Source organism: Athene noctua, chromosome 13 (assembly GCF_965140245.1).
Source record: "Athene noctua chromosome 13, bAthNoc1.hap1.1, whole genome shotgun sequence".
Taxonomy (NCBI): domain Eukaryota; kingdom Metazoa; phylum Chordata; class Aves; order Strigiformes; family Strigidae; genus Athene; species Athene noctua.
In genome coordinates, this window is record NC_134049.1 from 14,480,360 (window position 1) to 14,495,014 (window position 14,655).

At 39.1% G+C, this 14,655-nt stretch overlaps 1 protein-coding gene across 3 annotated transcripts in view; it reads left to right on the plus strand.

Moving 5' to 3' along the window:
• MAP2K5 (mitogen-activated protein kinase kinase 5) overlaps positions 1–14,655 on the plus strand; it is a 140,265-nt gene that overhangs the window by 36,770 nt on the left and 88,840 nt on the right. For all 3 annotated transcript variants that reach the window (XM_074917412.1, XM_074917415.1, XM_074917416.1), the window contains exon 9: positions 9,285–9,324. In XM_074917412.1, coding sequence (XP_074773513.1) covers positions 9,285–9,324 — 40 coding nt within the window. The remainder of the gene's footprint in view (positions 1–9,284; positions 9,325–14,655) is intronic.

Consider the following 14,655-nt stretch of genomic DNA (forward strand, 5'->3'; position numbering starts at 1 on the left):
TTTCAGCATTGATTTTGGCTGAAGCTGATAAATTTCTGCTTGTTAGTTAAAGTAATTTTGCAGAAGACTTTGTACTGCAGTATTGAAGTGTTCATTTAGCTGATGGTTAAAAGAGGAGTTATTTACAGAGGGTTCTACTGTTGTTCTGAGATGGGACAATTCCCCGGTCATCTTTTTACTTTTAATTTTTAAGCTTCAGTATACAATCAATAGGTTATTGAAACTGATTAAAATGTATCCAGCCAGCTGCCTATGGCTGTTTAATTAGAAACTGGATGATTCTTAAATTAAAGTTGTTTTGTTTGCATGGTATGCCCATAGCTTGGAAGATTAAGTGAATTGTAATCCTGAAAATTTGAGTTTGTTCTCTTTACTGATGAGTGAGGTGGTATGTGAGCATAGTGCAGCTTTATTTGCAGCTTGCCCCAGTGTGGGCAATATCATCTGTTTCTTGGTTACAAATAACGCTCCATGTAGCAGAGAATGGGTGGAATTTGGCACAGCCAAGCTATGCCAACCCTATAGGCACTGTTTGTTCCCTAACATAGAATGCTTCTTTAAATAATGCTTTTGCTCTTAGAAGTGAATGTAAGATGATAAGGGGCAGAAGAATGTGTATTTATGTAGGGAGCTTTTTTTGCCATTCTACTGCCAGTGTTGTGTTTCACTCTCTCCTTAATCTGTTTGATGTCTCTGTGAAGAGCAGTGGGTGTAACAACACCAGTGAGCTTGATGTTGATTTTTCCATTTCTTTTCACCCCAGATTCTTTGAAAATGCTCACTCAAAATGCTAAAAATTAACCGCTCAGATATCCACTGATCCTCGTAAGGATTGGCCAGCCGTACCCCGCTCCGATACGTAACCACCTCCCCTGTATGTCCCCACAGCTGTTTTAATGACGATGGCAAGGAGTAATGCAAGAGGAGTGGTGCCAGAATTGTTTCTGCCATGTTGCTCATCATGATGGTGTCTCAGTGCCATCCAGTAGTGAATGGAGCAGTGTCACTAACCCCATGGTGTTCACATTCTCAGCCTGCTCCTGGGGAAGAGCAAGCTTTCTACTTGAAACTGAACCATAATTAGAAGAAAACGTTCTTTCAGCTATTGCAGTGAATGTCTAGAAAACTTTTGCTTCTTGGCACAGTTCTGTTTACTACTACTGGTCACGATTGAATTACTGAACAGCTCTGTTGGTCCTTAATGGTTGTTATGCTGCAAGTGTCGTGAACACACCTCTCGTGAGCAAATGGTTTGATAATGCAGAAAATCCTGCTTTAGGTCTCCTTGTGGAGACATGTCAGTATCTAAATTGCTGTCACCATAGGATGTGACATACATTTTGGCTCACACTGTTGCTTCAAATTTCTTCCCAAAATTGTGATGGGTTTACTTTGTACTGGCAGGCTTTATGCTGTGTCAGATAATGTCTGTCTGTGTCAGGCTAAGCTTATGACTGCTCTGCTGTCTTTTGTCCTTTCAACTAGTTTAAAGCCAGCAGCTGAAATATATTACTCTGTTTGCATCTGATCTGGGTTGGTCCTGTGGTAGTGAGTGACCTACTATTCGTGATGGTGGCACCATAGCCTCCTCAAGCAGAAGGTCAAGGCTAAACTGTCTCTGTCTTTAGTCCTTTCTGTCTGTACAGGTCTCTCTGAGGAATGGGGACTGAATTTCAATGGGGTGGGTACAAGGAGAAAGACTTGTAATCCAGTTTTCAAAGGTTGACCCTGAATGTTAGGCTGCAGTGGAGAAGGAAGACTCATATAAGCGGTAACAGATGGAAATAGTAGTGGTAGGTTACAGCATGAAAGAGGTGAGGGATTCATTCTACTCTGCTTAGGCTTGGATGCCAAAAGCGCCTCTTTCCCACAGAGATGGTTAAGTGAGACATTTTGCTATTCGGCATTTTCTTTATGCTGCTTCTAGTGCCAATTTTGCTTTTTTGAAAAGTTTAAAATTTAGATATAAGTATTTTTTGTTTGTTTTCTAGTTTAACAACAAATCATTTTGCAATCAGTACTCAAGCATCTGTAATGGGATTTTAGATAGAGGGGAGGTTGGCGTAGATTGCTGTTTGAACTAGCACAGTCCCCATAAAAGCTCCTTTTTACAACTGCTGTGCACTTTGGATTTCCTGTTTTAATAGCCAGAGAGTCAGGCTAATGTGTTTGTCTATTGCAGAAGGCAACAACTGTCAAAGTGTTTATTTCCTAGAAACAATTTGAATCTGTTTCTTTAGATGGCCATCAGAGTACGTGACAATTCTATCATTAGACTGCCAGAGTCTGACCAGAAGCACGACAGACAGTGGCAGTACTAGGAAAAAAGCGGAAAAAAAAAAAAAGGAAGAAATTAACAGTAAACCAAATCTGTGGGTGATTTGCTGCACATAGTTTGCAGCTGGTGACTGGCATGTCATTCTGCAATGCATAACACTTAGAGAATTGTATTCATCTTGCGCGACACTGACAGTCATTTTGCTCTAGGTTATTTCTCATAGGGCAGGAAAATGTTCGTTTGACTTCGTTCAGTGCCCTTACATCTGAAGATGCTGCTTGCTACAACCATAGCTTTTTTGTGTTAATTTTTAAATGCAAATAAGAAACCTGGGGCTTCTATGCACGTGTTGATTTCTGTTAGGAAATACTGTGCCTCAGTCCCACAGACCTTGAATTGCTCCTCATAGGATTTATTCTCGAGGCCCTTCAGCAGCTTCGTTGCCTTCATCTGCACTCACTCCAGCACCTCAATATCTCTCCTGTATTGAGGTGCCCAAAACTGGACACAACACTCAAGGTGTAGCCTCACCAGTGCAGAGTAGAGGGGTCCTATCACCTCCCTACTTCTGCTGGTCACACTATTTCTAATACAAGCCAGGATGCCGTTGGCTTTCTTGGCCACCTGGGCACACTGCTTGCTTGTGTTCATGATGTCCTGATATTTTTAACAAACGTGTGATGGATACGTACCAAGGTGTGAAGCAGAAGAAGACATATCTGGGAGAAAGGACCTGAAATAATTACTTTTTATTTTTATTGTGTGACCTCAGGTTGCCACTTGGAAAGGTCGTATTGGACATCAGGAGAAACCTCTTGGCAAGTGCAGCACTGTAACAGGGCATGAGAGCGACCAGGTTTCTCCATCCTTGGGGTGTTCAGCACAGAGCTGGACAAAGCTATGACTGAGCTCATCCACTGCTCCAAGCCCACTTCAAGAGGGTGGTTGGATTAGGTGGTGTGCAGAGGTCCCTTTCAACCCCCCTTTCATCTCCTCAGTGCATCTTTTAGCAGAGTGACACACCAACGTTTTGTGTGACCAGAAGTGCAGCAGACCCAAGTTTGTGGCATTAGCTCTGAGTTTCTCTGGTGCCTCAAGCAGAGGGGAGCGTCACCTCCCTGCATCCTGCAGTCACATCGCTGATGTGGCGGTCCTGTCAGTATGTCATTTTGTCATATTTGCTGATGTTAGTTATATTTCTAGGAAGGGAAGGGACTGACTCATTGGCATAGCAGACAGGTCATGGCTTTCCCGTGAATCATTTGGTCTTGCCAGAGAATATCTTATTGATTAGAAATTGTTTCCGTGGCTATTGGGGGAAAAAGAGAAAAATATATCTTGGTGGCCAGAGTGAACAGATGGGAAACAGGATCTTCTGTGTGGTAGGCTGCTGCAGGCTTCTTCCATGCTTTTTTGCATCAGCATTAGCAGCACGATACAGTAATTTTAATGCATTTTTGTTTCTAGGAAGAGTCTGCATTTATTTTGAGTTTTCGGATAATAGTAAACACAGTTTGTAGTAGAAGGTTATTATATATGTTAGGAAAAGCTGTTTGAGAAACCTCAAGGATCTTTGCATACTTGGTCTGTGCTTCTGATGTGACCATCCTTGAGTCACTCATATGTGAGCAAATGCTTTACAGTTAAAAATTAGAAAACAAATTGAAAATTGCTGGTTTTCATGAGTGTATGCATGTTGAAACCTGAAGTTAGTTCTTTACTTGCCCTGGAAGAAATCATACCACTATCTCAGCAAGTAACGCAGCTCCCCACTGTGCTTTTAGGTAAAATTTTTCACAGGCAGAATGTAAAATTGTTAGTCTTAGCAAGTTGAAAGAAATTTTTTGTTTGACATGTAAGCTCTTTATTAAGAAGCTTGTGCATGTTCTGTTTGGTTGCATTTTTTCGTTTTCCTTCTGAACTAAGTGACTAGAAACTCGCCATACTCAGTGTATGAAATTTGTAGCATTAAGTATTAGGATGGGCTATGGTTTATTCCATAAAGAGATCCGAGCCAAAGCATCTTACATTTCTCCTCTAGTTTTCTTTGCAGTAGACCTCAGGAAGAACAAAGCAGGCAATGTGAAATTCAGTTGCCTTTTTCTTTCTTTTAAAACAGAAACCAGCTGCTTCTTATGCTTTCATTTTTTAATTTGCTTTCCTGTAGAAACACTTCTTATATGGGGGGAAGAGATGCTGAGGAGTTGGCAGTTCCCCCAAAGCCCTATTCTAGTTTTCCATTATATTGATTTTTATGTTCTGGAACACAAGGGATGCACACGCTGTACTCCGCAGTCCATCAGAAGTTTTTCTGGCTTAGCTGGAGGGCTTTGTTCAAGCAGAGTGCATGCTTGCTCACACTGTCTTTCTTATTCCCCAAAATAACCCAGCTTTTGCCACAGAGCTGGGCAAGCCGCCTTCGCAGCACTCCCTGAGGGGTACTCTCGATTTTCAGAGTAGAGGAGACAAAGTTATGCTAAAGGACTTGGCTTGCATGAGTCCCTTCAGGGCTTTAAATGTCTAGGGATATGGTTAATAGTCAAGGTTAATAAAATATTTGACACAACTGTGCCAGTCTTGCTTAGAAGCTGTTCATTGTAATGGATGTAGGGGGCTCAGAATAATGAACTCTAGTGGGAATGTGAAGGAAGAGATTTAAATTTTTTTCCCCCAGTGGGAATGTTTCAAACTATGCGGTGTTTGAAGTCTGCCTGTCCTTTCCTTACACAGCACACGGCAGCTTTAAGCCAACCTCTCCGCATTGCGTGCCATGTGTGTTCACTGGGAGAGCTCCCCAAAAGGACATGATGGCCACTTCCTCCATCTCACATTAGCACCGTGTGCCAGGGCAGGGGGGAAGGAAGGGCCCCGAAAACTCACCTTCTCCCCATCCAGCTTTCTTGCTGCATTTTTCCATTTTCTTGGAGCTCCTGGAGTGCTTTCTACCCCACTGCCTCTTTTGCTGGAATATCTTTTATTTTTTTTTCTGAGGAGGTCTGAAAATTGCTGCTTGCTTTCCTTCATCCACTATCCCCGAAGAGTTTTTCCTCCTTTTGTGAAACCTGTAAAAATTTTGTAGGGAGAGTTAATAGTCTAAGTTACTAAAACTTGGTTTTAATTAAACAGCAGTCTCTTAAGTTGGTCCCTGTACCAGGTAGTGCTAATACATATAAGGGGTGCACCTGCATTTGCTCTTTTCTCCTGTGGTGTTCATCACCACATTCCTCATCTAGCAGCATTAAATTGGTTATTCAATTGAGTGCAGGTTTTGTCCCTTATCTGTGTTGGACATAGAAACAAAAATATACTTCTGAGATCAAGAAAGAGCAGTTTGCTTCTTTCAAGAATTTTCATTTTCTGGGGAAAATGAGTGAATTATTTTCTTGTTTCCCATATATATTCTGAGACTAAGATGCAATTTTCAACTGCTAGACTTTACTGTTCACTTTGAAAATGTCACCACAGATCTGTTTAAGATATCTACAACTTTTTGCACTATTTGGTCTTTCTATTTTGCAAAACCTATTCATAATCAGATTTTGGCGAATCTGAAAAGAATTCATCGTCTTGTAAGATTGGTATCCCAAAATGGATTCCTGAGCTTTGCTTTTTTTTCCATAACTAATCATTATCCTCAACCTAAAAAAAAAATGCTGTGGTTACAATAGCTAACAGCTACCTCTTTTTAAATAAAATTAAATTTAAAAAATAGTTAGGTGCAGGGTATTGGAGTTATGGTTTCTTTATGTGCAGAAATTCGACACCAAATGAATTGTCTGATTGCTATTGTGTTTATTTTTCTACTATCTTAGTAAATACTATGTCATTATTTTAAAATGTATATTTTAAAAGTATTTTTAATGTGGGAAAAAGTGGTTATTATGATGGTTATTAATCTCATAGCATTTCCATCAGTTTGCACTTAAAATAATAAAACATTAGGTTTATGGTAGATGCAATTCTCCAGCTAACCTGAGTGGGATCTGGATCAGGCTCTGCATAAGAATATATTCTTAATTTGCCCCAATGTCTGTTGAGAGTTTCATCTCTAGAGAGTAAAAAGAGCACTACATGCCATGGTATTAGTCCCAGAAATTCCTAATGTAACTAAGAGACAGAGAGGGAAGGGGAAATGTGCATCGGAACCTGCTTCCCGCAGCTGGCAAATTACAGTAAAATCTAAATAATAACTATTCTGTTTTTTCATAGTTGACACTGGCATCCAGTGTTCAAAATTACTTTTTAAACTTCTAATTGCAGAAGTTGGCACTCTCTGATGTAGTATTTTCTCTGCAATTTCTCCTTAACAATAAATTATTTGTACCCACCTATTCTTAATCATCTGTTACAGCTTTTGTGGTGGGTCACAAGCAAACCAAAACCAAACCACAACAAAAAAGAGCAGGAGAATGAGCTTGTTTTCCCAGAGCTGGTTTCTGCAAGGAATGAAATTTTGCAACTGTCAAGACAGTGTTTTCCTTGAATATTTTGCATTTCAGTGCATTTAATTTCTGATCTTTACATTTGTCTTTAAGTAGTTCAGCAGCTATGGAACAACTGTTTTCACTCGTTTTTAACATCCACTTGTCTTTACTGTTAGGCACTGCTCAAATGAATTCTTAGCAAGAGGAGTTGTTGTAACTGTTTATTAGGCAACATCATTTGCCTACCATCCTGGAAGATTTTTAAGTGTGTGTTCACTGAAATGTAGAGCATTGCTGAGGAACCTTTCGCATTTTGCTACTTTGCTTCATCTAATGATCTGATTCTACCATGATGAGTTTGTTTACTTACTTTTGGAGGTGACACTGAAATCTGTGAGAGTTGACCCTTGAGATGAGACTTCACATTACTTAGAGAGCATGAATATTAGTTTAATCTCCCCATAGACATTCATAGACTTACTGACGGGTGCAGTATGCACAGAAAGTATGTTTTTCTTCATGCTGTGCACATTATTCTGCGGGATTTTTTTTTTAGTGCATCCTTCTGAAGCTACATAAAGGTACTAAATCTTTAGGCTTTAGCTGTGCTGACTGTAACCAAAATGATCAATTCCAACTTACAGTCCCACATAATATCCAACAAAAACGTTTTCCCTACACACTCATTGGAATGGGTAATTACTGTAGCAACTACAGACTAATTTGAAGTGTTAGCTGTTAATTAAAACACTACAGAGGTGTACGGTTGTCTTTTGGTGTAACCAAAGCTCCTATTCAAACTTCATTAATCACTTTACAGTTATTGTGTTGGGGAAGGTCAGGACAATCGAGAGGCCGGATCAGCCTGGAGTAAACAAATTCCTGTCCTCCCAGGTAGCGTGCCATTTGCAAAGCCACTGGACACGCTGTACCCATGGGCATGGTATCTCCTTTGTGATCCAATTCTCAGCGATAATTAAATGTTAAATTGGTACTGTCAGTGCTCTGTAAACCAAACCAGGTATCTGCCCTCTGCTGGAAATTTAACCCAAACTTCCACGGATGAATTAGCGTGCATCATAATTAAATAATCAAGTCTTCCCTTTTAATTCACTTGGAAACAGGAGATCTCTCTTATGGAAAAAAGATCAGCTTTCTTGACAAGCTAATTAAGTTGCCAAACTGTCCGGCACAGTACATATTAAGCTAACAGACGTTAAGCATGCTATCTCAACCTGTTCATTTTCTTATCATTTCTGCTGATCTTAAGTCCATAATGTTTTGCCACTGTTGATTCATCCATAGTTACAGCAGAGTTCATTTACTCCCTTGGATTCATTGATTATGCATTCAGCTACCAGGCTGTCAGAGCTTCATCTGATGATTTTGCTTTTTGCCTCGTGTGCTGATATTAAATAACACTGATTTTTGGTATGGCTTTTTAAACTGTGTTTGTTCCCAAAAGCTAATGCCACTTGGTTACATAAATGTTTATCCATGAGTTATTAAATTAAGGTGAAGTTTTTAGAAACTTCCGAGCTATTAACAGAAATTACATAAGCACTCAGGGTTATAAATGAGATTAAACAACAGCCTTGTGCTGTACTGTGTATGATTTTGCATCACACACACACACACACACCCCACCCCCCCAACTGTTAAAGCTTTTCTTCTTCAGCAATAATTGCTAGAGGTATATAGTGGTAAAATATCATAATTCTTTAAAGTTAGTGCCACATATATGACAATGCTGTGCATAGTGTCATAAATCAGTATGAGACAATAAAACTAGTGAAGAGGAAAACCTTTAATGGTTTTGTTTTTATGCAAAATTACATCGGATTTTTAGTAGATATGTTTTTCGCCTACCTTTTTATTTTTTTACAAATTCGGTGAGGAATACACAAGTCATTGTTAAATAGCCAGTTATGAATGTTTGTCTTCAGAAATTAAGACTTGAAATACTGTGGAAAATTATTTTGTGTTCATGTGAGTATTAACAATAATGCTTTCTAACCTTTAAATGTCCACATACACACTGATTTTAAACACAAGTGCACAAAGTTCATTTCGCTAATATTTTTTGTGGGTCCTTAGGTTATGATAAGAAGAAAAGAATCAGTCATTACCTGGTTTACTTCACTTTCATTGATATAGCTGTGTATGTTGCTGTCTTACACCGAAAATACCCATAGGATTGGCAAACTTGCGTGAGAAACCTTGTTTTACATGAAGATTCTGAATAATGGATATATCCCAGTTTTATTTCATTGAAAGAAAATGTGAAAGTGGATAAATTCACACTTAGAAGTTTGGTGTTATGCTGTATGAAAGTCTTCAGTTTGTAGATTTTGTATAAAACATGCAGATGTAAAAACCGGCTAAATGGTTTCATTGTAAGTATATTCTTTTGATCAATTGTTTTCATCAGTCTGTCTTTAGAAATGCTATATAAAATTGGTTTAATGTAAAACGTATTAGCTCCAAGTCATTTTTCTGTGAAATTAGTGTATACATGTTGCACATATGTATAGAGGTAATTTTATGTGATCTCAAGTTATTTAATTTTTTCCCTCATGCAGGGCATATCATGTCCCTAGTGGAAAAATACTAGCAGTAAAGGTAAGATATTACAGTAATTTTCTTTCTCTCTTTCTTTCTCTCCATTCTTTCTTGACCTTGGTTTCCTTCCCCTCTCTCCGATTGTTAGATCTCAATTTGGTTTATTGCATTAAAGTGCACATCGTTTATGCAGAAAAAATCCAGCCCATAAATTTAGTCATTTCAACTGAGCACAGAGTTCCCAGAATCCTGGTTTTGTTCACCGGGAATGGCTTGGCACTGTGTGTCAGTGCCACCAAGTCTTCCCATGGGGTTCCATGGACTCGTCCAAGTGCAGTTGGGGCTTGTGCCTCTCTGGCGACTGGCAGAGACGCTGCTTCACCGTCCTGAACCCCGCAGGGCGCTCCGGGAGCGGGGATGGGGAGGTCACGGGATGTCAGCCCCTGCCTTTCTCTGCCAATGCCAAACTGTCCCCGAGGGCACATTCTTCGGTGGTCTCTACGACCTCTTTTTAAATAAAGAGAATTTCCCTGTTTTCTTTGGGATAATATTCTGTTTTCCTAAGAGATATTGTGGTTTTAACAGGTTTGTTTATTTAATGTCCGATCCTCCCCCCCGCCCCAATTTTGTGGTTTTTTTTTTTATTTAGCTTTTTTTTTTCTTGTTAGCATTCTTTGCAGTGAAGCTCTATACTTTAGCATCATGCGGTCTGATAAATACCAGTCTTGTCTGAAAGTTCAGTTAAAGCTGTGGTAAATAGTATGTGCCACCTCTTGTATGTAATTTGTTAAATTCATAAATTATTAATATAGTTAATCTATACAAAACTATAGAAATATGTCCTTTTTTAATATATCAAACTTTTTGCTTAAGTTTGGTGATCTCGTTAAAACTCAGAGCAGTAGAGACTTTTGGGAAACAAATGAATTGCGTTCATACAATTCCAATTAATAGTTTGAGATCTAAAAAAAAAAAGGTATATTTAAAAAATATAATTTATGGAACAATTACTTAGAAAACTGTAAAATGGGCTTTTTTGTCTCAATTTTTTTTTTTTTATGTCTTTATTCATTAAGGTATATCTGGTATAACTGAGTTAAACTGAAAGAATGCAGGGATGGGAGCAGAGAGCAAGAGGAGGAGTGATGGGAGCTGGTTGCTGCAAGCAGAATTGATTTTAAATGGAATTTAAAGATGTAAGATTACACAAAGGCTTCAAATGAAACATTTATATTGGCAAGGCAATATTTACATATATGGGTAACTTTCAGATTTGGGCTGATTGTCTTGTGGTTCCAGTCAGATAAAATATTCTAAAAGGAGATTCTGCCTGTGTTTTGGTTTTCCCAAGGATCACGTAAATAAATCCCTTCACCCCACTTTGCTCACCTCCAGAGCAAAGCAGATGCTTACTACTGGATTTGAAGTGATTCTCTACATGTAGAAAATACAGAAATTGAAGTAACACCCAAATAGCTTCTAATTATATGGAATACAGATATCACTTGAGAAAGTTCTTGAAAAAGTCACTTTGAAAAAGTCCTTTCAAGTGGTATCCATCACTTCTAAACCTGTCATGAGCAGTTAGTCAGGCAGGGATTCTCTGACTTGTAATAGACAAAAAAGTACAGAAAATTTAATATTCAAAAATATTTTTTATTACAACTTTCCACGTGGAACTAAAAAAGCTCTTCACCTAAATGCTGGGGCTGTGTGAGGATGCTGCTTTTCCCTGCTACCTACTACATTGCTTCCTCGAATAATCTTTTCCAAGCTCTACAGAGAGCATCTCCTGTGCCAGCCTGCCCCATGCTGCTGTGGGTGCCCTCCAAAGCTGCCTGGAGAGGAGGTGGAGCAGGAGAAAAAAAAATCACACAGGCAGGAGGGGAAATGAGTTCACCCTTTGCAAGGTTAATTGAAATCACCTCCCTGTAGCAAAAAGCCTTTTTCCACAGCAATTTCACCTCCTTGTTTCCCTTAGAGTCCAAGGGTTTGGCTAGTCCTCGTGAATAATTAGCATCCTGAAGATTTGGGGAACTGGATTCTCTTGTAGATACTATCCATGGTGGTCCTGTCACTCTCAATTATATATATTTTTTTTCAGCGTGATTTCAGAAGAGATACTACATCAACATGTGTGTTATCATTGTTTAAAATAACACACTCACAAGCTGGAGGTCAGGAAACCTGCGATGATCGTGATCATGCGGGCTTGCTCTATTAAGAAAATTAACACATCTATGGCTGAGCATACCCAGCAGTAGGGAGAGGATGGTTACGCCAACGTCTTGGTGTGATCATCATGCGGCTCGACTGTTAGGACAGAGTTTGCCACGCTAATAGGAATGTGGCTGGATGGATCTGTGAAAGTGGAGTTCTGCTTTTTGGGGGCTTTTTCTGGCGATAGCATACAGATTTGGTAGGACAAGATAACATTCTGAAAATCTGTTGATTAAAACACCTTCAGCTGGTAGATAATCTTGCAAATATATTGAACAGGAATGCAAACCGATGTTAATACCGATGTTATAGACCAAAGCTGTCACTACATGTTTTATGTAAACTTTACAGCTAGATAACATGCAGAGGATTTAATACTTTTCAAAGGTAACTTTTTTCTAATTAGAGGGGAAAAATCCAAATGAAAAATTTGCACGTACACTGGCTGATTGCCACTCTTCAACTGCTTTTAGTTTCTCCTGCTCTTAAGCTAGCATTTAAATGGACCATTTGATTAATCATTTGTATACTGACTATAATACTCCCAAATTTCCTTTGAGTTGTACATACTGTAAAAGACAATTATGTCACCACAGATTAAATAAGTGAATTAAAACAGAATAGCAGCTTAATTTGACCTGTGATTTTGCTCTCGTTCCCTTTAGTGGAACGTATGCCACTCCAGCAAATAGATGAAGTCATCCATGACAGCTTGTGATGAATTGCCGTATTTATACTGTATATTTTAATAGCCTCACACTAATTTAAATTGAGCACAGAGTAAATTATAATTCAGTCACTTGACTGCTTGTATTTAACTTGACAACTCATCCTTATTTGTCCTGGAGGTGTAGTGGAGAACAGAGGAAATATGCTCAGGTATTCCTCTTTTAAAAATTAACCCTTTTCAGTTCAAATGTTAGGTATGTTGAGTTTCTGTACGTTACAAGTGTGCTAAGCAAGTTCAAGATTGCTGTATTTTAGGCAGGAGCTTGATGAGGAAGATGTGCAGGAGTGCTTGGAGCCTCTTGCTGAATCTCAGAGGACTACCATGTCAGTTAAATTTTAAAAAAAAAAAAGAAAGAAAGCTCCCCTTCTCTGGGTATCCTTTTCCAGCTCTACCTGTGAGGCACCTTTTCGACTAGTTTTGAAATCAGGACAGGCACTGGAGCTGGGAGCTGGGGGGCCAGCCCCTTTTTCCCAGCCAGCCCAGGCAACCCATGGCCCCATCCCTGTGGCTAGGTTAGCCTGTGGCAGGCAGGGGGGCCACTGGCAACCTGCCAAGCCTCTCTCTTCCTCCAACTTTTGTTGTAGCTTCCGAGGCAAACTTGTGGAGAAACTCTGCTTCCACACGTGTTACACAGTACGTGTTATTTTGTGGTGAATGAATTGGGTTTCACTTTCTGCTCTCAATAATTCTGGTAAAATAACAGTGATTTTTTCTACAAAGTTCTTTCCAAAGGTGCTGTTTTGGAAGAGTTTATTGTCTAATATTACATCTCACTTGCTGACCCATGTTACAATTGTGGAAGTCGCAGCCAAATCCTTACTCACAGCTTCTTGGTAGCAATGGGTTTGAGGAGCTTTTTTGGTTTGGGGTTTTTTTTTTGTTTTTTTTTCTTTAACACCATTCCAGCCCATGCTTAATGCTGTCAGCTCTCCTACTCTTAAAAGTTTTTCCATCCATCCAAACTTATTCCCAAGCCTATTTAGAAAATTTTTATATAGAATGAGTATGACCATGGAGATCACAAATTATGATTAAGGCAGTGCTATATAGATACTTTTTCCTTCTTTCTGTCCCATGTTTCAGTGTTGTAAATAAGGTTCCTCCAGGCTTGATATCAGATGCCTCTCCTGTGTTGTAAGTCACGCAAGCCACACCTGTTCAGGTGGAAAAAAACGTTTCTGTACAATAGTTAAGCGGAAGAAGAAGGGAAAAGTGGTCCCTCCTAATTTCTTTCACGGTGATGTACGGTTACCATACTGTTGCAGTACATTTGTGTACATGCCCTGCCCTATAGTATCCTGAACACTTGTAGCTCTGCTTTTCCAGGTTATCCTCACAATTAGAATGCAGGGTCTGTATGTAATTATAGTTAATGCAAATCAGCCAGAGACCTTTCTTCATGCCAGGTCTTGGTTGATTGGATGTCAGCAATGTATTTGATGCTGATCATGCTAACTAGTCATTGTTCAGGTCGGTGAAACCTTCACAGTGAATGAGGTGGGGAAATTTCTCACTGTGAGTAGAATTTAGTGAGATAAAATTTTAATTTTATACTGTTGACAAGATTAAATTCTGTTAATATTCAGTGGGTAAAACTGATGGTATTTCAGCAAATTATTTTAAGTTTTTCACCTGGAAAAATGTAAGTGAATATTGTTGGCAAATGATTATTGATCTAGACAAGTGTGTTAAACGTTTCTTGGCAGCCCTGTATTACACTTACAATTTAGTTTAGTGACAGCTTTTATAAATAACCCTAAAGCAAACTCTTGATAGAAACAGGTTATCGTTTTTTCTTTTAGACAGATTTTGATACTGTAAAATGCGTGTATTTGGAAGTGGTGTCTCTGTATTTTGTTTTGTCAGCAGTATATGCAGCCCATAATATCTATTCTGCTAATTCCGCAAATTGACTTTGTTTTGTCTCCTTTTAGCTTAAAGTATTAAACCGTGAAATATTGTATGGCAGCAGACTGAGCCTGGCTAAATGTATCTGGAGTCCATCTTGATTTATACAGTAGTACTTAATAATTGAGTGTGTAGGTCTTCAAATAATGATGGCAAAGATTGTTTGTTAAAGTTGACTTTCAGTGCTGGCTCTGTTGGAACCAGTATCCTTATTAAGAGGGTCTGTCTTGAAAATCCTGGAAACTTATAACTCCAGACAGTGCACCCCACCTTCACTGCAGTACTCGGTACTTTAGTCCTGGTTAGCAGCCTGGCTCAAAAGGATGAAAATCCAGGGCATGGATGAAAGAAGCAGCAGATAAGCGTGACGGTGAGCGGCTGCTTTGAGCTGTTGAGCGCTCAAAGTCAGGTCGTTTGTAGTTGTTTTGAGGAATGCTTTGGTGATGCTTACCTAAGCATCTGTACCATCTGCTGTCATTTGCATCTTTTTCCTGTATATTTAACAGTTTTCCATGTTTTGTACGATGTTAGGA